Raw genomic sequence first — 18,867 nt, forward strand, 5'->3', positions numbered from 1 at the left:
CGTAAACAAGAGCTCAGAGCAGCTCTCTGAGGTCATATTCCAAAACTGAAAGAGTTGTTTCTCTCTCCTTCCTAACAGGGCACGAGAAACACTGCTCCCTTCCCATTTATCCAATTAGATGCGTAAGACTGGGACTCTCAGATCTGTGTTCAGTCCTCAGCTCTGCAAAAGATGTCCCCAGTGATTTTGCAGGAGGCAGCTTCTTCATGGCTGCTTCCAGTGTGCAGTATCAACATGGTGATCTGGCCCAGGATTCAGCGAGTACTGCACTACTATCACAGCATTCAGGGTGAAGTAACAGCTATTCCAACTCTAAATGACTCGGTCATCCCTCTCACCTTGTGCAGAAACTCCAGCTTCTCACCACTATTCACCAGCTTGTACGTGTAGACAAAGCCCCCAGCAACTGAGCGTGGGTTCAGAATCAGGTCCTTGGCGACTCCCACCAGTACATACCACTCATCACCAGTGTTGGAGAACCGGCACACAGCCACACTGCGGATAACAAGACACGCCAGGAGATCAGCATCATCACAACACAAACTAACTGCACACCCAGACTGAATTCCCTGACAGCACAACCTGCACCTCCCAGGCACAGATTCAGCAGCCCAACCTTCCAACCCCGACATTTCATTTTCAGAGGTCATTTTTCCTCCCTGCAGAAAGGTTTAAAAACACAACCCTTCATTCTTCCACATTCCCCACATAAAAAGATGTGCTCCAGCTGTCACATATGCCCAAAGTGTTACTTTTATGTTTTCACAGGCTGGACACTGCCTAGCAATGTGCAAAGCTCCAGCAGAAGCTGTTTTTCCAAGGCCATTCCAACTTAGACATGTACATAGTAACTTTCCTCATCCTGAAGTGTTATTTCCTGCCTAGTGCCTAGCTCAGCCAGGTTGGGAATCCTGGACAAAACAGGACAGAATCAACCTTTTGGACTAGCATGACCTAACTCCACTTTGCCTGCTCAAGCACTCACTATTCTCCATGGTTATTGTGTTGGTCTTCCCCTCCAGCCCCTCTAACACTTCCTTTCCACTTATCTATGCCCAGTTTATCTGGATGAGAAGAGGAAGTGAGAGACAGCAGCACATTCTCTTGTTCCCAGGTCTCTTATCTGTCACTTACATCCCCATGTTCTTTAAGCACTGGGGTCCAGCAAACACCAGTTCTTAGTGTCACATGCAGACAGATGAGGGTGGGAAGGGAAGGAAAGGGAAGACAAAAGCTTTAAGCACGTGGCAATCACTTCTGGAATTTCAAGCCAGCCTCCTGATAACATGCTGCACCTGGATTTCCACTCAGTAGCAGCTAAGCAAAAGACAGAAAAACCCAAACACGTAAGACTCATCACAAGCAGAAATTCTCGCTGATCTGGTGATGCTTCTTACCTGAAGGCAGCTTCGTTCTGCTCTAGCTGGACCAGATCCAACGTATTTCCCTGGATGGGGTTCATCACCCTGATAACAGAGGCCCACTGTCCATTCCCTGCCTTGGGAGCACCGAAGATGGACTCGGGAAGATTCTCGTTCAGAAAGGCTGCGGCCATCTCTGCAGCCAGCTCCCTCTCATCTTCACCTGCAGCCTCCACCATTTCCTACAGCACATGAAAGGACACGGAAACAAACAGCTCAGTGAATTTATATTTCCAGACACATGCTGCTGCTCTGCGTAAAAAAAAAATAGCCTTCTTTTTCCCCTAAGCTCGGGCATTCCGGGGCAAGGTACTGCCCGTGAAGACATGAAAGCCGACAAATCCCAAAACTTCCACCCACCCTGAGCTTATTCCCAAGCGAGCCTCTGCAGCTCAGAGCACAGCAGCGTCAACTCTGCCCTGCCCAAGGGGCAGTTGATTTGGAGAAACAGCGCCCCAGACAACTCTGGAAACAACACTGAGAAGAAAATAACCCACTGAAATCCAAACATCCTCTAACCGTCACAGAAAACCCAGAGAGCAATGTTACACAAGCATGATTGTCCTCCAATATGTGGTTCTTGAAGCCTGCCATAGTAACATGCAAAGAAAGGAGCACTGGGAAGTAGTGTATTCTACTGAAATTTCAGTTTTGAGGAAGATCTTCACTCCCTTCAGTCCCTGCCTTCGCACAGGGCACAAAAACTAGCAGGCAATGGCAGCAGGGAACTAGCGAGCAGGGAGGATTTCAAGCTGCAAAAGTCTCCTCCCAGGACTTTTTTCCCCAACATGTACCTGCTCCCACCCCAATTACCTCAGCCATTTGCTGCTTCCTCTGTGCCTTGGTAGCCTCGGTGTAAGCATTGTGGTCCGTCTCAATGATGATCAAGTTGTTGCTCTCTGGGTGAATGACAAATTTTCGGGGTGTGTACTGCAACGGGAAGGCCACCTGGTTGAAGACTGCCCCCAGCTTCTCCAGTGCCAAAATCCTAGGGGACAGAGATGTGACATGTTGACCAAGGTCCAAAAACAACTGTCCAAGAGAACAAAACTGGAGCTGAGCTTTACATCTGTGAAACTGGCTAGTGCCGGAGACAAGCAGCACTTTCCTTGGGCCAGACAGCAACTAGCACACAGCTCCAGGGAGCAGAGCAAAGCTAGCATCCTCAGCGGGTGCCTATGCTGTGGGACAGGTGTGCCCTGCAGTGCAAGGTCCTTGACTTGAGGGTTCTCACTGTCCCACCTTGTGTTCTGAGTGGTGCTGATGCAAATTCCCAAGAGGAACAAAGAGCACATGGAAGAAGGAAACTGCACATCTGGGGAACACATCATCTGAATTTAAATGTGACACAGACTTTGACACGTAATCAAATGCTCCTCAGAGGCACTTTAGTTAAAACAGTTTGAAAAATGCAATGCCAACTCTTTCTTCCTGTGACTTGCCAGCTGAAATGCCAGTTCTTCTGGCATCTGGTGACTAAAACCCACAAGTCTCTCCAGAAAGAATGACTCCTTTAAAAGCAATGAATGCTATAATATTTCAATGAGGACAGATATGAAAAAAGTGCCTGTTCAAGTGCATACAGCAGAGCTCCTGAATTTACAGTCCATTATTTTCATTTATTTTTTTAATATCCAAGATGAACTTTATAAAAAAAGGCAACAAATACAGCCCTGTCATGCCTCCAATTTCTTAAATCATATGACTCATTTTCTGCAAAGCAGCCAATTCAGATCAAACACCACAAGATCCTAATACACAATAGGTTCACGTTTATTAAAAGCTTCCCTCTCCAAGGATCAGAGAATTTAAGGGTAACTTGAATTACACTTGTTATTTAAAAAAGCTAAAAAATACATATCAGAAGCACATCCTATTTCTTTTTGTCCTTATATTCTATTTGTTTTCTGAAACTCATCCAAGTGTTTCTATCAAATCATTATCCATCACCAAATAACCTCAAAAAGACCTTAATTTTAGGTCACTTTACCTCTTTCCTTCTGAATGTCTAGTGAGAATTCACTACCCCTCCGTCAGCCTAGCATCCCGGTCCAGAAGCGTTTGTGTTCCCCCATCAGTTCTTACCTCAATGTGTTTGTGGAGATGGCTACAATGCCCTCTGGGCACTGCTCAGAAGCAAAACCAGATGCGAACTCCAGTGTCTCATAAGACAGGGGAGTCAGGTGGAAGCGTGACTGATAGGAATAGCTGAGCCACGAACGGCTTGACATGGCCAGCACCTGGGAAAGACAAGAGATTAGGTCTGGGGATGGAGGCAAGCTCACTCCTAGCAATACGAATGGATGTACAGTGTCAGACTCCTGTCCTATAAACAACTGAACTCCTGGTGGACTCCACTCAGAGCATATATTCAGAGATAAGCTGTCTCTTGAGAGCAGGCAGTTATCTGGAAACTGTGCACAACACAAAGAGGAACTTTGAAGCACTATCAAGACGACAAATACTCAAATTGAGGCACAATATAAACTGTTATCCATAAAAGCCAAGATCAACAAGTACTTTCCTATCTGTTTTTTTCTTTTGAACAATAGCCTGTTCTAATGGGAACGAGTCTTTTAAAACAAATACTCTACTGCTTTGTCACAATCCAAATGCTGTAGCACTCAAGTGAAACTGAGTTAAAATAATCGGTAGCTTATTTTCAATCAAGTTAAGGGAAACAAAGGAAGCAGATGGACTTACAAACTCTTCAGCTCTATGCATTTGGCTAAATCAATTTCAGTACAACTTCACTATCTGCCTGAGCAACAACAGCTGGAATTACACTGAAACACTCACAGGCTACCAAGTCCATCGCTGACTGGTCTAAGCAGCATGCTTTTTCCCCTCATAGTGTGAGACAAAGAACCAAGACTGGTCTCGAAGTACAAAAGCACTCAGCTATTCTATAAGCATTCTCTGCTAGAGCTGCAAAGCACCTCATCTCCGAGTGACAGCTGCCAGACCGGCAGGAGCAAGTTCAAGAGGTTCACCCAGTGTACCGTAACATTAAAGCAGAGCTCACATTCCCAGATCCATCCCCCTACACTGACCAGCAATCTTTCTCAACTCCGAAGGTGTCATCCAAAAATGAGTCACGCAGGGGGTGGCTGATCTCCCCAGTGCCACATCAGAAGGGCGGGATATGGCACTACTGACGAAACACGTTCTTCCCTCTATGCCAAATCCTGCAAATATTTCCTTGAACCATGCATGGCAGCTGTCCAGCCCCTGGCTGAGCCGTTTTCAACATGCACGGGAGACAACATCCACTGCCATCAAGCAGCCTAGGGGTAAGATTTCTGCAAGGGGCTCTTTCCATCCCTGTGCGCCAAGGCAGACAAGATGAGGTTCTTCATCAGTTCAGTGTCTCCAAGCCCAAGGATCTACTCTGTGCTTTCCAGGCACACTGCAAGCAGCCCGCAGGTCGATAAGCCCTAGTTCGAAAAAGGCTGGGCAGCGCTGCACATTACTTCCTAAGAAGCAAGGGGAATACCAACAAGAACAAGGCTGGTTGTGAAAGAGCAAGCTGCAAGCCAGGCAGCTCCAGAATGAAGTCATTCTACTTCCCACCCTTACCTGGAGGGTCCCTGCTGTGCTGCAAGGATGCTCCCTCACCCTGCCCACCAATAAATAAAACTGCAATGCTATATCTGGGGACTGGACCTGCACCCCTGAGAGCTCGCCTCACTTACCGCCTCTTGGCCTTGCATTCGGACCCTGAAGAGTTTCACAGGCCGTGAGCCGAGGTATCTGGTCCTGGTATCAGAAAGATCGCCAGTAACGGGATCCAGAACAGTTCGCAGCAGCACACCGTTCTTGACATTAGCAAATCAAAAAGTTAGATCAAAATTACAGATAAACTACCTAGAGCTATTATTCAAAACAGAGAGACAATTTCTGAGAATCAGGTGTTTGTTTTCCTAGCTTCTGGTACAACTCTCTTCTACAACCATGCTATATCTAAATTGGCTCTTAATATTAAAAATCATAGCTTCTGCACACTCCTACGGGGCAGAAGGAAATTACTGTAGAACAATCCCTGCACACCCCCCAGAAACAAAAAAAGCCAAAAACCAGACTAAGCAGCCAGGTACATCGCATAAGCCATAAAAACCTGAGTGCTGATTCCAGATCCTAATCCCTCTCGGTACCCAAAAATTCATGCTGCTTAAGAAGGGCTTGCATTCTGACATCAAACTTGAGGCATGTGAAAGAACCTAGATTACTTTGATTATTTTTACCACATGTTGAATTGTCAAAACAACATTTTTTGGTCGAAGATCACAGAGTCAGTACTGGATGCAACAAAAAGCTGTGTAACAGCAGAGCTATTAGAGCAGAGCCTGTGGTTCTGGGCAGTTACTTCTTTGATACTCTGCCCTACAGGCAGTTTTTCTAAAGAACTGCCCAACATTTCACCCAGAAACATTTTTTAGAACATGCCCTCTTTCTGGAAGGGGAAAAGCATAATTTGTTCTATATGAAGTCTGGGTTGTTATGCCCTTTTAACAGGCCTTAAGCCTAGGAATGTATGGGGAAACCTTGCACCTCTATGAAGTCACCCGGTGAATTCCCCGGTCACAGTTTTAAGCATGTTGTAACAAAGAGGGAGCAGTCAGGCTCTGTGTCGCACTGCATCATAACAAGGCTATTTTAGCAATCCATCCTTCAAGCAAAAGCTCACCAAGACACGCCTGTCAGTACCAGGCAGGCACCTCTCACCTGCAGTCCAATGTTCAGGTATAGAAAGCCAATGGAGCCTCTCTCGCCCAGCTCGTCCTGCTTCTCTGTGCCACCCATCTCCACAATGCACAGTGACTCGGGCTGTGCAGGAAGGGCCTGCATACTCAGCGGCTGCAAGCAATCCTGTGGGAGACGGACAAGAGATACCACACCAGTCAGCAAGGCTTGGCATGGAAAAGGGGATTCAAGCTTCATCTAAGGAGCTTGAAGATGCCCTTTTAAATCTCCATAAAGAAGTATTCAGAAGAGAAAAAAAAGAAAAAAGTCACAATAGACACTGGCTCTGTGGATTTTGGCAAGCAGGAGTGGTAGCAGCCGTGGGGTTTGGAGAAGATAAACTGGATCCTTCCAAACTGTTCTAGCACAGTTTGCAGCTATTTGGCATGCAGAGACCTGAACAAAGTTTATGTTACTTCAGTCATCCTTTAAACACTCATCTGTTGCACGCAGAGGAACGATAATGCTGGTTTGCTGCTGTCCCACTTGCAGAATGAGTCTGCTCTTAGTACAGGTATAAACAGTGAGACGGGGAGGCAGGGGCAGGAAAAAACCCAAACCAAAACAAAAAAAACCCAATGAAATGTTTTCACATCCTATCAGCTGAACTTCCAAGCATGGGTGAGACTAAATAAAACAAGGAAATCTGTTACAGGTTAGGATCAAGGGCCGTGCTTCCTCCCAGCCAGCAGAGAAAAGCCATGCAACCTATTCATTCCTGGCCATCCACCTGAATACAGAAAGACAGCCTGGACAGACACAGCCCACCTCTGGAGTACCCTTCTGAACACTTCAAGCCAGTAAGAGGCAGAAACAGCACAGCTACTCACTGAAGGGTCAAGGGAAATAATTCTGACAGTGTTGTCCACCAGCCCAACAGCAAGGAACCGGGAGCGCTGCTCCCCAGGGGGAACATTGGCCAGGCTCATGCAAACGACGTCGGCAGACATCTCCTTTCTCTCTGTGTACTCATTCAGCTGTCCTGACTGAGGAAGAAAAACACAAGAGACTTATTAACTAGCCAACGGGGCAAACCAGCACCAAAACATCCCTCCACACCTCCCCCCTCACCTTTATTTAATTGTTCATTTATTTTTAAGGCAGTGCTTTGGATTTTTTGTATTTTTTTCAACCATTTCTTTACAGCCCTATTTCAGCTATGATTGGAAGAACCAGCTTAGCAACAGGGTTATGTACACAATTTCCGGTCTCAATTACGAGCTTCAGAGAGTTTAATCAGTCGTTAAATCATCTCAGACAGATATAGTCCAGATACTTTGATCTATCTGCTCTAGAAGGATGCTTCACTACAGAATCCTTTCTGCAGATTTGATCAAGGTTTGATCAACGATCAATTTCTGGCATACCCCATACTCTGCTTTGCTCTTGCAAACTCATTCACAACATTAACATACATACCGGGTCCATCTCAAAGTAAACCAGTTCTCCTCCAGTAAGTGCTATCACTACTTGTCTCTGGTTCACAGCACATTTCACGATGGTTTTCTTTCCTGGTGTCTTCCATTCATTTACTCTCTTATCTGCTCGGATGTGTCGGATCCCATCTGGATAAACCTGAAGGAAAAAAGGTCACATCAACTCTCTATTTACTATCCCTTCACAATTCCTATCTCACTGGTAGTTCTGACACAGAAAAAGCCCGAGGCAAACACTGCTCCTGGCAGCGGTGATCCAATAGCCAGCAACAGGCCTAGCTACAACAACTAGCATGCAGTCAGCTGGAAGCACTGCATCTTCAAACCACAGCAAGGCACTACTGAGCATGCACCAAAGGGGACAGGACCATCTTCATCTGGTCCAGCTTCACTTAGCAGGATATAAAAAGGGAAACGCTGAATTAAGTGTCATTCTCTGCCAATCCACACCTTTAGACAAGAGGTATGTTGCACTACAGCTGTGCAACAAGAAGAGAGTGGCAGACATAAGCAGACATGCCAGAAGCAGCTTTCCATTACCTGCACCAAAGCATCATCACCAAGAAGAGAGCAGGACAAGGTGGGTGTAGTACCCAGGAATCCAGAGTCAGTCACTTCTTCTACAGTCTCTCCGATAGACAGCACCAGTGTGGCATTTACGAAGGACACGATGATATAGGCATCAAATTCATCTAGTCAAGGGAGACAGGGAAAAAAGGGTGCTGATTAAACAAATGGAAGGTCTCCCAACAAAATTAGCAGTCTGACAGATGTCTAGCAGTTACTCTTCAGCAGAATTCCTGTGATAACTACATCTGCTGGCAGTATCATGCAAGTTCATTCTAGGACAGGCTGTCCAAAAGCCAGCCACTGCAAGACCCCAAACAAGGCAAGACTGAGCCAGGGATCAAATGATGATCCAGATCCAGAGACAATTTGTGATACTCTGGATTCTGGCAAGCAAGACTCCTGCCTACTTTTTTCAAAGCCAGCACAAGGTCTAGAAGCCTTTTAGACACTTGCCCCATCTCACACGAGGAGCTGAATCCAGATTTAACACCCAATGAAGTCAAATTAAATACTCCAATAATCTGAACACGTGGAACCCATATGCAGAAATAGCACCACGGATGCTGCACACAGGAGGTTGCAGGATCACATCTTTATCTAGTATCCACATAATAAAAGGCTGCAAAGAACGATTAGGGTGCACTGCAGCAGAGGAGCTCAGGGTTAAACTTGCTCTACCTTCATCCAGAATCTTAACTAGCTTACATACACACAGCCACCCGTACAGTCTCCTGGTATGAGAAACAATATATTTTTAAGACAGAGAGCAAACGTTGACCTTTACTTCTACTGGAATAAGTGACAGGATTACAGCTACTCTCTTCAGTACGGGCTTCTCTCAAAGGGGACAGCTTAGGAGAGTACAGTAGCTTGGAGGTGGAAGAACTATGCTAATCAAAATAGTCTTAAGAGCTCAATTGGAAATAGGGAAGCTTTTCGGGAAACACGGTAGTAGGACTGGGTAAAAAGGAATGCCTTGGTTTACTGCTGGCCATTTGCATTCTGCAGAAAACAACAGGCATCAAAGAGGGGGAGAAGAAAGTCTCATTAAAACAGAGTAACAAACAAAAGCAACAGAAACAATGAAATCTGTTGGGAAACGAAGCCAGGAGTCTCAGTGGAAAAATAAGATTCCCTCAGAGAAGCAACTCCACTTCTGCTGCTGTCATGCAAGTGCCATTTCTTAAAAAGAAAAAATCCCCCACTTCAACCCAGCTCAACTTCAAACTCAGACTTATGTACCACAGCACAAGACAATTAGCAGAGGTGAGGGTGTAAGAGAGCTGTCACAGCTTCTGCCCTCGAGTAGACTTTCTCCATAATTTCTAAATGTGAGTGACATGGAGAAGTGGCTAATGACTCTCTAAGCAGGAAAAAAAAATAGAGAACTCTCACTGGGATGAATACAATATGCCAGTAAATACCATGCAGCAGCTTAAAGAAGCTGAACCGGTTAACTGAAACAAATGCGTCAGGAACTGATCCTTTTCTTATCCACCCTGTTTAGAGGGAGGTGTTGCCAAACCTGCTGTGTCACTTTTATAACAGAAAGTTCTTACATACAGCTGAAAATATGCAAGTGAAAAAAACCACCATTCTTCTCTCCAACATCTGGTATACAGACCACAGCTCCGATTAAACTGAAAAGCTTTGTATAATTAAAGCAATTCCAGCAGCGGTCTGTGGCTCTGTTACTACTCTATTAAGCGGTCACAACCTATAACCTCCAACATGCTTCCAAACCCCACAAAGAGGAGCGGGTCCACTTGGGGAAATGAGAAAACAAAAACTGAACTTGCACACAGAAACTCATTAGTAATGCCAACTACTTAAACACTTGGCTTAACAGGAGAATTTCTCTTAACTTTAACAGCAGATGGTAAGAGATCAGCAAGACATACACCGTTACACACTGGTTATTTTCTACACTAAATAGCAGCCTCTCATAAAACCTGCATGAATTTTGCAACACAAGAAAAGAATTCCTCGATCGCTATAAGCGGAGATTCTAGCAGGCCACAGGATAAGTATTTAATTCATAAATATCCTGTAGACAGGATGTTCTAAAAATTCCACTTCAAAGACCGTCACTGCTTTCCAAACTTCTTGAGAGCTGCTGCCTTCCTCCCTGGGGGCTGTCATTCTCATGACAAACCACGATGTCCCAGCTGGAGGCCTGACCATGTGATTTGGAGCAGGACAAAGGACTCCCATTTGAAAGCGAAACAGATTCCCTTAGTCTTACTCTAAACGAAAAAACTCATTCCTACCTCTTAATACTTTTTTAGCTCTCTATTTTCACTGGCTTACAGTTATATTAGAGTGTGCCTTTAAGTCTGTGTCAATAATAGTGACAAGTGCATTTCTGCCTGAAGTCCAGTAGTGTTGCTTAATGCCCCTCTGCTGGAGCTTTTGAAATAAAGGGTTTGATTTACCAGAATTAAGTCAGTGAATAAGACTCATTCATCTAGATTCAAACAACACAATTTTGGTTTAGAAAATATAGCAGCCTAGTTGAAATTAAGAGGACTAAATCCCTGGGGCACACTGGGAAGTATTCTCAGTTAGAAAAAGAAAAGTTCTATAGATTTTAATATGAAAAGATATCTACTTAGCTCTGCACAATCCCAAGCATACGATCAGGCTGCCCCGAGTTTTGAACAGATAGACATTATTTTGTATGCAGACACAAGACTTCAGAGATGCTTGTTACCGTTCTAATTGCTCCAGTTAGCTCCTTTCAGTGTGTAACAGACATTTTAATCACCCTGAAGAACCACAGCTGGACTCATTCTCCTAAGCATTCAAAGTTTTCTGCAGCTTCATGCACATCATGACCAGTTATGAAAACATCACATTTCAGTCTATGAACTCTGTATTACTGTCCTTTCTGTTATGTCATGGATTCAGTTTGAGTCAGTCCATGAGAATTCCATTCCTATATGCTAGTCCATGCCTGATACAGTTTTTTTCACACTCTGCAGCATCTCAATTTGCACAGATACAAATGCAGTCACCACTAGCTCTCAGAGGAGTTCAGAGAACCAAGAGATGAGCAGTGACAAAGTTCAGGATTATTCTCACTTAAAAGATACTGATGGGATGACAGCACTTGTTCCTGGCCTTCTGTTTACTACTGCATGGAGACTCGGCAGCTGTGACTCACTGCACATGGCTTTTCATGCAAGAGTGCCAGGTAGGGAACGCAGACTGTTAGCTCTCAGCAAACATCTATCTCCACAGCAAAGCACACAGCCGTCTAGCTCCCCAGACCTCAACATTCAACTGCAAGAGAGGGTTTGGTCCAAGTGCCATCCAATTCTGTCTGATGGGCTGACGCATTCCATATCCACAGGGCATTCCCATGCTGGCAGTACCTGCAGGTGCTTCAAGCACACTTGATCATTTTCTCTTGGGAGGTCTGTACAAAGCAGCTGGGAGCTAACCCTCTGTCTAGGAAGGGAGCTGAAAAAAACCCTGAAATGTGCACCTCTGATTTTAGCACGAACTGACCGTTCTGCAGAGACATGGTTGATTATTTTGCTCCCCAAAGACTGTAAGATGGAACAGAAGCTGCTTTCTACGCCTCAGCTACTGAGCTACAAAGGCAACAACCTCCGACTATACAACAGCTTCTAGAATTCATTTACTGGAAAGCTTAGCATAGAAGTAGCCCCACGATTTTGGGATTCGCTGTGGTTAACCTGTGGGACAGTACAGTAGCCCCTAGCAGTAGGTACACACCTGTGGTGATCAGCACCTCCACCACCAGCCACCTGTGGAAGAAAAAAAAAGGCTTGGTATTGGTAGTGTGTATCACCACGTACCAGCCAAGGTTAGTATTTGCTTTGAACGCTGCAAACCTGTACGTGTTTTACAGAGGCCTTGCAGCACCCACACACCGTGGCACTGAGGCAGAGCCAGGCAACCTGACACTGCACACTCAAAAAACCAGCACTTGGGCAGTTTCAAGATCAGATAGATACACGTTTGGAAAGGTTCTGCAGCCTTTCTGATTAAAACCCACTAAAACCATTCCTGAATTCAACCAGTTGTAACTTGGGGATCAGTTTCACATAACTTTAAACCGTATTCAAAAAGTAGCATGGTTCACAACAGCTACAGATTCCAGCCTTTCTGAAATCACGGAGATGTTCATGCTGGAATCTGGAGAATTTGGAAGGAGGAAAAAAAAGAGGAGGCAGTGAGACTGACTGTTTCATGTAGGTTATCAATGGTCCTCCATCTCCTGAAAAGTCAAAATCATCCTCTGGAACCCCAAGATAAAAGGTTTTAAAACTGTAAGGTGATGTCAGAAGCCTCCATCTCTCAGAGGGCGCAAATGTTACCAACTCCTTTTCCAGAAGGCAGGAGCAAAGGTTTGTCTCTAACAAACCAGAATGCCTCTTTTAAGAAAAGCACCTATTTTTCATATGAACTGTGGAAATACTTGTCTTCTGACCCTTCTGTGTCTGGGGAACATGAAGCCACTTCATGCTCTAAGTTCCTTCCATGCTGCTCAGACAGTACATGAGCCTCAGAACACAAGCAAAGGAACCGACAGCAGGTCTTGGATGGCAAGGTAAATCCCACAGCAATGTTTGAAATTCCCACAGGGTTACTGGCTCCCTGGAAGACACACGACTGTGACTGCTTAAAACCAAGATACCATGTCACCACAGCAAGCTAAGGTCTCCACTACAACAATCTGGCACTTCTGTATCCAGTGCATAAACATACAGCAAGTCTTTGCAAGATTTATACAAAGCACTGCCTCAGAAATAATCACTGAGACCGTCAGTACCCAGAATATATTCCAGGCTTTTTAGGTGTTTATGAGGAACTCTGTTCTCGCCCGCAAGAGAAAGGCAGGACAAGGGACTATTTCCTCTTGTACTTTAGTAAGGCAAACCCGTTATTTCAGATCGGGGGGGGGGGGGGGGAACCCAACCCAAAACCAAACCCATAACCCAGTATATTCTGCCAATTTCAAATCCAGACCTTCCTGGAATCAGCAGCATTCCATACACTGCTGGGATTTTGAATAGGGAGCATGTCCTAGCCCAAATAGACTGTTTTCTTTGCAGATATGCAGAGATGGAAATAATAAAATACAGGCACTGTTGCTGATTTATCTTCTTTGTTCCCTAATTTGTATCCTACTCTCTCACAAAGAGCTGATTACTGTAGCTGTCAACATGCATATAAAGAATAGTGAGTATGTTGCAACAAAGAGCTTAATCATTGCCTGTTGATGCCGGAGCGAGAACTTATGGGAAGTGGGAAAGGATAAGAAGTTCAGCAGCTTCAGGCTGCAAATGTACAGCTGACACAGCATATTGGGTGATGGATGCAGCTGCAGGCAGGTGCTTCTTTGTCAACGGGAAACATGACAACCCTATGGGACCAGAGGGTGGCTTCTAAATACAAACAGGGGGCTGCTGATTCAAAACACAACTTTTGGGGATGGAACACAACCATGATGCAGTACCTTCCCTATCTCCTTGGCCAGAAACAAAAAAACACCCAAACAAACAAAACACACCAAAAAAACGTTATCATCTCCCTGTGCTTTATGAAAATACTTCATACCTTCAACATGTCTCCTCACAGTCCATACAGCATTGGGGTTACCAGGCAGCTCTGAGACTGCCATTTCAGATACCTAAAAGTAAACAGGAACAAGGTTCTTTTGCAAACAGATGTTTACACTTACTACAGTAAGTCACCAAACCACCAGCAGTTTTTAAGCTTTCCCACAACTGGGCAGGAAAGCCAGTAATTCCCATTTCTGATGCTCTCTCCTCATGCAGATGTGCTACAGGATAGAATACATTTAGCAATGATACAGCAGCATTACAGCTGTGGATGATCAGCATTAAAACAAGGTCACCCACCCCCAGCAAAGAGATCAGAAGCAGCTGGCAGAGACACCAGGAATGTTCCAGCTCAATACACTCAAGTTTCAGAAGAGACAAAATGCAGGTGGTTGGAATAAACTGAACAAGAAGCCTTTGAGAGTGCAAGAGTAAACAGTACAACCCTTCTATTTTCAAGAAGCAAGCCTAGAGTAAGTTGCTCTCCAGACTATGGCAAAAGGAGAATCCCTTCATATGAGCACCTTATTTGAAGGATTTTTCCCCCACTGCCCTTGCCTCTCAAGCTGTTTTTCTGAAGTGCTAGAAGTCTTACCTCAAGTCCATGTCTTAGAACCCTCAGAGATGACCGGGGTCCCCGACCACAAGCCACATACAACTGGGGTGTGTCTTCATTGGCCAAATCAGCTATCTGCGTGGAGAAATAGTGTCAAACAATATCCACAGGAAGAGAAAATAAAATGAAACTATATATGCCGCATTATTGCTTTAAAAATGTTTTTCTCAAACACTGAAAATAGCAAAGATGCCATGGGGTGTACCATCTGCTGCCCTGAAACAATGTCAAGTTTTAAGCAAACCCTCAGCAGAGCAGAGAACTGGTCTGATGGTCAATACAGAAGCACAGGACGGCTGGCTGACACCCTGTGTCTGGATATATATTTATCACCAAATGAACCAAAAGCTGCCAGGCCAGCTACCAATCTTAGGCAACTGTCTGAGAATTTACCAGACTTGCTTTTCTACCAGCATTTACTATAGAGCAGTATTTCTGGAAACCTAGGATAACGAAGCTTTGGTGACTCTGCTTACACACAAACACTGCAGAAAAGCAAGGAAAAAGTCCTGCATCTACAACCAATTCCTCTGTAAATGAGAAAGACTTACGTAGTGAATGGGAGCTTGTTGATGGCAACATACCTGACAACACAGAATAGGAGACAAACTGTCCAACTCATCCACCAGCACCAGGTTCTTGAGTGGTCGTGGCTGGAAAAAGAATGTGTCTCCTTCCTCAAGAGGCATGGCAGAAGAAAACTCCGGCTCCTCATCATCATCACCCAGGTGAGCTATCTGGTACAGGTAACTTGAGAAAGAAAGCAAGAACGACAGTACGTTCAGTGCAAAGCTCATGTAGCCTTCTCTAAGTAAGGCTTAGCCAAATATTCAGGTATTGGGCAGGAGAGAATCCTTCTGTACGTTATACAGCTATTAAAATTTAGCCCAAAAGATCATCATCTTCATGATAGAATATTTAAAGGGAATCAGAGGCCTGCAAAAAAAACCCCAACAAAAACAAAAAAACCCCAAAAACCCACAAACAAAAAGATCCACCACAACCACCCCCCTCTAAACCTTTGCTAGCTGCTACTAGCAAAGGTATCTCAGAGTTTCAGTGTTTTCTCTTGTTTACCCTTGAGCCTTTCAGATATTCTTGCATTAGAGCCAAAGCACTGACAGCTGAGGCCAAAAGCAAGGCCAATGGCTAAGACTGCAACCCCGTAACTACCTATTTTACTGGAATACTCTCCCTATTTTTAACTGCATTCCCTATTCCATTTTATGAGCCTAAATATCACAATGATCAAGTTAAACTTCAGAGGAGAACAAGTAAAAACAGAAAGATAGACTGATTTACTTCCTGGTTTTAATAAAGCTCAAGTGAATATGGCTTCCTTGAGCTTCGTTTATACAACCTAATTCAGATTCACTCCAGTAAACTGGCTGGAGCTCCCTCAGGTGGCTGACTGCAGATGTAAGGGGACAAATAGTATAAACCTCCATTCCCCATGAATTCCCCACTTAAGACACTGCTAAGCCACCTTCAAAGGTGTGCAAAGTCTCGGAGTCTTAAATATTCTGGAACTCCAAATGTGAGTTGAAAAAGCCCTCAACTATACACCTGTTAAGTAAAGGATCACAGTTATTAGTTACAAATGCTATCTACTTCTGAGTGGGCCATAGCATGCAGAAGCTTGATCAAAACTATCAAATTCATTAAAAGATAATTCACCTGGATATATGATGGACCCTATATGAACTCCAAGCACTCAATTCTTCCAAAACCTACTGCAACAGCATGTCATCTTTTGTTCTCTGCACTACAATATCTAATCTGGGTTCAAACCACAAAAAAATTCCCCCATTCATACTCTGAACCCATTGTTCTGCTCAAGCCATGTGAAAAAAGTATTAATCTACGCATTAGAACAGGTGTTGTCTTTATATGTTCAGTAAGTTCAAGGGCCGGTTTGCAGTCCTGAGGAGAAACAGTCTGCTTCAGGGGAAAATGCTGACATTTACTTACTGGTTTCCAAATTCAGATGCCACAAAGAGAAACCCTGTTTTCAGCACACACATGGCAGCAGCAACAGGAACAGTGTCAAAGTACTTCAGTCGAATCTCTGTTACCTGAAAGCAGAGGAAGATGTGACCACACTAGCAAGTACTAGAGCTGTACATCTGTGATTTAATAAAATTAAAAAAAAAGCTGCATAGCTGTCCTCTCCAAAGGAACGAAGCAAGAGAGCGGGCCAGGCTTAACCACATCAGTAGTTTGGGGCAGCAGGTTATAAGTCACAAAATCCAGCAGACTATTTTGAACCCAGAAGTCAGGCTGCCCGTTTTATTCTAAGACTTTCTGGCTTTGGTAACACTGAGTCAGTCTGGAAAAAAACAGCTGTGAAAATAGCAAGCTGTCTAACACGAAGAAATCTGCTTCACTGATCGCCAGCCATTCCCCAATACGTGAAAAATTAGCTGTCCTGAGCAAACTCCTACATTCAATATGGTTGCAAGCTCTTGGTGAAACATCTAAGAACAATTTTAAACCACTTAAAGATGCAACACAATCATCCTTTGTACCAAATTTGACATGTTTAGATGGAGTAATTAACATTCAACATTTACTCCAACAAACCAGCTGTTTCACTACAGCAGAGATCTTTTCATTGCAAAATACTAGGACAAGCAGCAGCAAGCCACTTCAAACCTGTCACTTCAACTCATGGACCAGCTGTACGAAGTCAGCTACCTCACTTGCAAAAAGACTGATTGCAGCATGTAAATATTCAATTAAGAGATGAAATAGAGAGCACCTAATGTGATCAAGGGAAACTAAGTTCCCCAGAATTAGTTTTTAGAGTACCTTCTAGCAGGTTTGTGGACCACACTTTACAATACATCTTTTGAGTAAAGGACTGCCTGTAGAACTGCTACAATATGCCCAAGTGACTCTGCAGCATAGTTCTCACAGGATTTTGAAAACCTCATGCTGTGCCTCTATATGAGCAAACACAAGTCACTACTGTGGGTATAACTGTATTACAAATCACATAATACGTGTTACTGCACAGCTACACCCACAATATTAAGTACTTATCACTTCAGAGAATTGAAATAATTGACTAAGGACTCTCCTCGAATGCTTCAGTTTTTCTTCATGTGATGCTTACCATGTCTTCATCTGTCTCCAGAGTAATTTTGAAGATGTCTCCTTGCTCTGTCTGGGCCAGAAAGAAGAACATGGACTTGGTCTTATGTGTGGCAGAGCAGACAAAAATCATACCTCTCTCTGGGTCATCCAAGTCATTCTGTTAAGAAAGAAAACAGAGGTCATTCATGGTATTATCTGGCAAGTACAGGTGTGATTTCACTGACTGAAGTACTTCCATTTCACAGGTGCCTTAAGAGCTGACAGACAGCATGTGAGGAGGCTTTTAACATGAAGCACACCCTCTCTGTTACACTTGTAGTTACCCTCAGTACATCTCTGCCCCAAAAGGAAATACATTTCTAAGATACTGTGCCTGAGCATAAAACCCCTCCTCCCCAAACAATTCTCATGTATCAAGGCCAAACACAGAGGAAAAGGGCTGCAATCCACACACAGCTGGTTCTGAGCACCTGAACCTTGGCAGGTGTTCAAAGCACTCTCAAAGCACACAACAATTTGCAAAACCAAAGGAGGAGAAAGCAGCCTCAGATGCAACAGAGCAGCTGTCAAATTCACCGGTGTAGAGGATGGCAGCCATGACTCACCATCTCACATAATCCTATCTCACACCAACAGCGCTGCCCCAGTGGTGCCCGATCAGAGTCTTTGGAGTATCTCCAGCATAAATCTCAGAGAAGAGACATGAACCAAACTCATCACTTCAGGCTATGCCCACCTCCATCTTCCCTCACAGATAACATGCAGACAGTAAGGCAGACGGTAGGCCAACACACTTTCAACTTTTTTTTTTTTTTTTTTTTTACTTTAAAATCTCCCTGAATCTTTGACCTTGAAAGAAAATACCAAGCATTCATTTAGCACTGACAAAGGTAACCTCAGAAAAAGTGCAGGAATCCCAAAATTCTCACCCGTCTCCTGGGAATTGGGCATCTGATATCAGGCTGGTCACCGAAGTTTTTATAAGTAATATAGTTTTCAGAACAGATCAGCACCCCACTAGGTCCATCAGAACCACCAGGAACTGAAACACAAAAAAGAAATACTATGAGACAAGCCCATACCACGGATCTAACTTACTGCCTGCAAAACAGTTCTGTTTTCCTTAAAGCAACACAGTTTCCAGTGCTCTCAATCACCCTACATATACAAATCTGCTTTTACTGAAGGGGAAGACAGAAGACCGAGTACTGCTGCCTGTGTTGGCATGAGAACAGGGCAGATGGAACTCAAGAGACCAGGAAGGATGCAGCTTCAAACAAATTGCTTGTGTTTTATCCTTCCTGGCTTATCCTTGTCTAGAAAGCCACAACATGCCCAAAATACCACATTAGCAGCTTGTCAGTTAAACACAACCCTGGCATGGT

General features: G+C 44.2%; 1 protein-coding gene and 1 non-coding gene across 2 annotated transcripts in view; both read right to left on the bottom strand.

The window, feature by feature from the left end:
* Window positions 1-18,867, bottom strand: part of SF3B3 (splicing factor 3b subunit 3) — a 30,724-nt gene that overhangs the window by 7,018 nt on the left and 4,839 nt on the right. Inside the window, exons 6-20 of the mRNA XM_055727035.1 lie at window positions 18,412-18,524; window positions 17,502-17,639; window positions 16,355-16,458; window positions 14,968-15,133; window positions 14,363-14,458; window positions 13,763-13,835; window positions 8,141-8,292; window positions 7,584-7,739; window positions 6,995-7,150; window positions 6,147-6,290; window positions 5,117-5,239; window positions 3,507-3,661; window positions 2,235-2,409; window positions 1,398-1,603; window positions 339-495 (exon numbers count right to left, since the gene is read on the bottom strand). Of these exons, the coding sequence (XP_055583010.1) occupies window positions 339-495; window positions 1,398-1,603; window positions 2,235-2,409; window positions 3,507-3,661; window positions 5,117-5,239; window positions 6,147-6,290; window positions 6,995-7,150; window positions 7,584-7,739; window positions 8,141-8,292; window positions 13,763-13,835; window positions 14,363-14,458; window positions 14,968-15,133; window positions 16,355-16,458; window positions 17,502-17,639; window positions 18,412-18,524 (2,114 nt within the window). The remainder of the gene's footprint in view (window positions 1-338; window positions 496-1,397; window positions 1,604-2,234; window positions 2,410-3,506; window positions 3,662-5,116; window positions 5,240-6,146; window positions 6,291-6,994; window positions 7,151-7,583; window positions 7,740-8,140; window positions 8,293-13,762; window positions 13,836-14,362; window positions 14,459-14,967; window positions 15,134-16,354; window positions 16,459-17,501; window positions 17,640-18,411; window positions 18,525-18,867) is intronic.
* LOC114017997 (small nucleolar RNA SNORD111) lies at window positions 18,132-18,211 on the bottom strand. The gene has a single exon (XR_003563367.1). It is a non-coding gene; the product is annotated as a small nucleolar RNA SNORD111 (small nucleolar RNA).

This window comes from Falco cherrug, chromosome 14 (assembly GCF_023634085.1).
Source record: "Falco cherrug isolate bFalChe1 chromosome 14, bFalChe1.pri, whole genome shotgun sequence".
Classification (NCBI taxonomy): Eukaryota; Metazoa; Chordata; class Aves; order Falconiformes; family Falconidae; genus Falco; species Falco cherrug.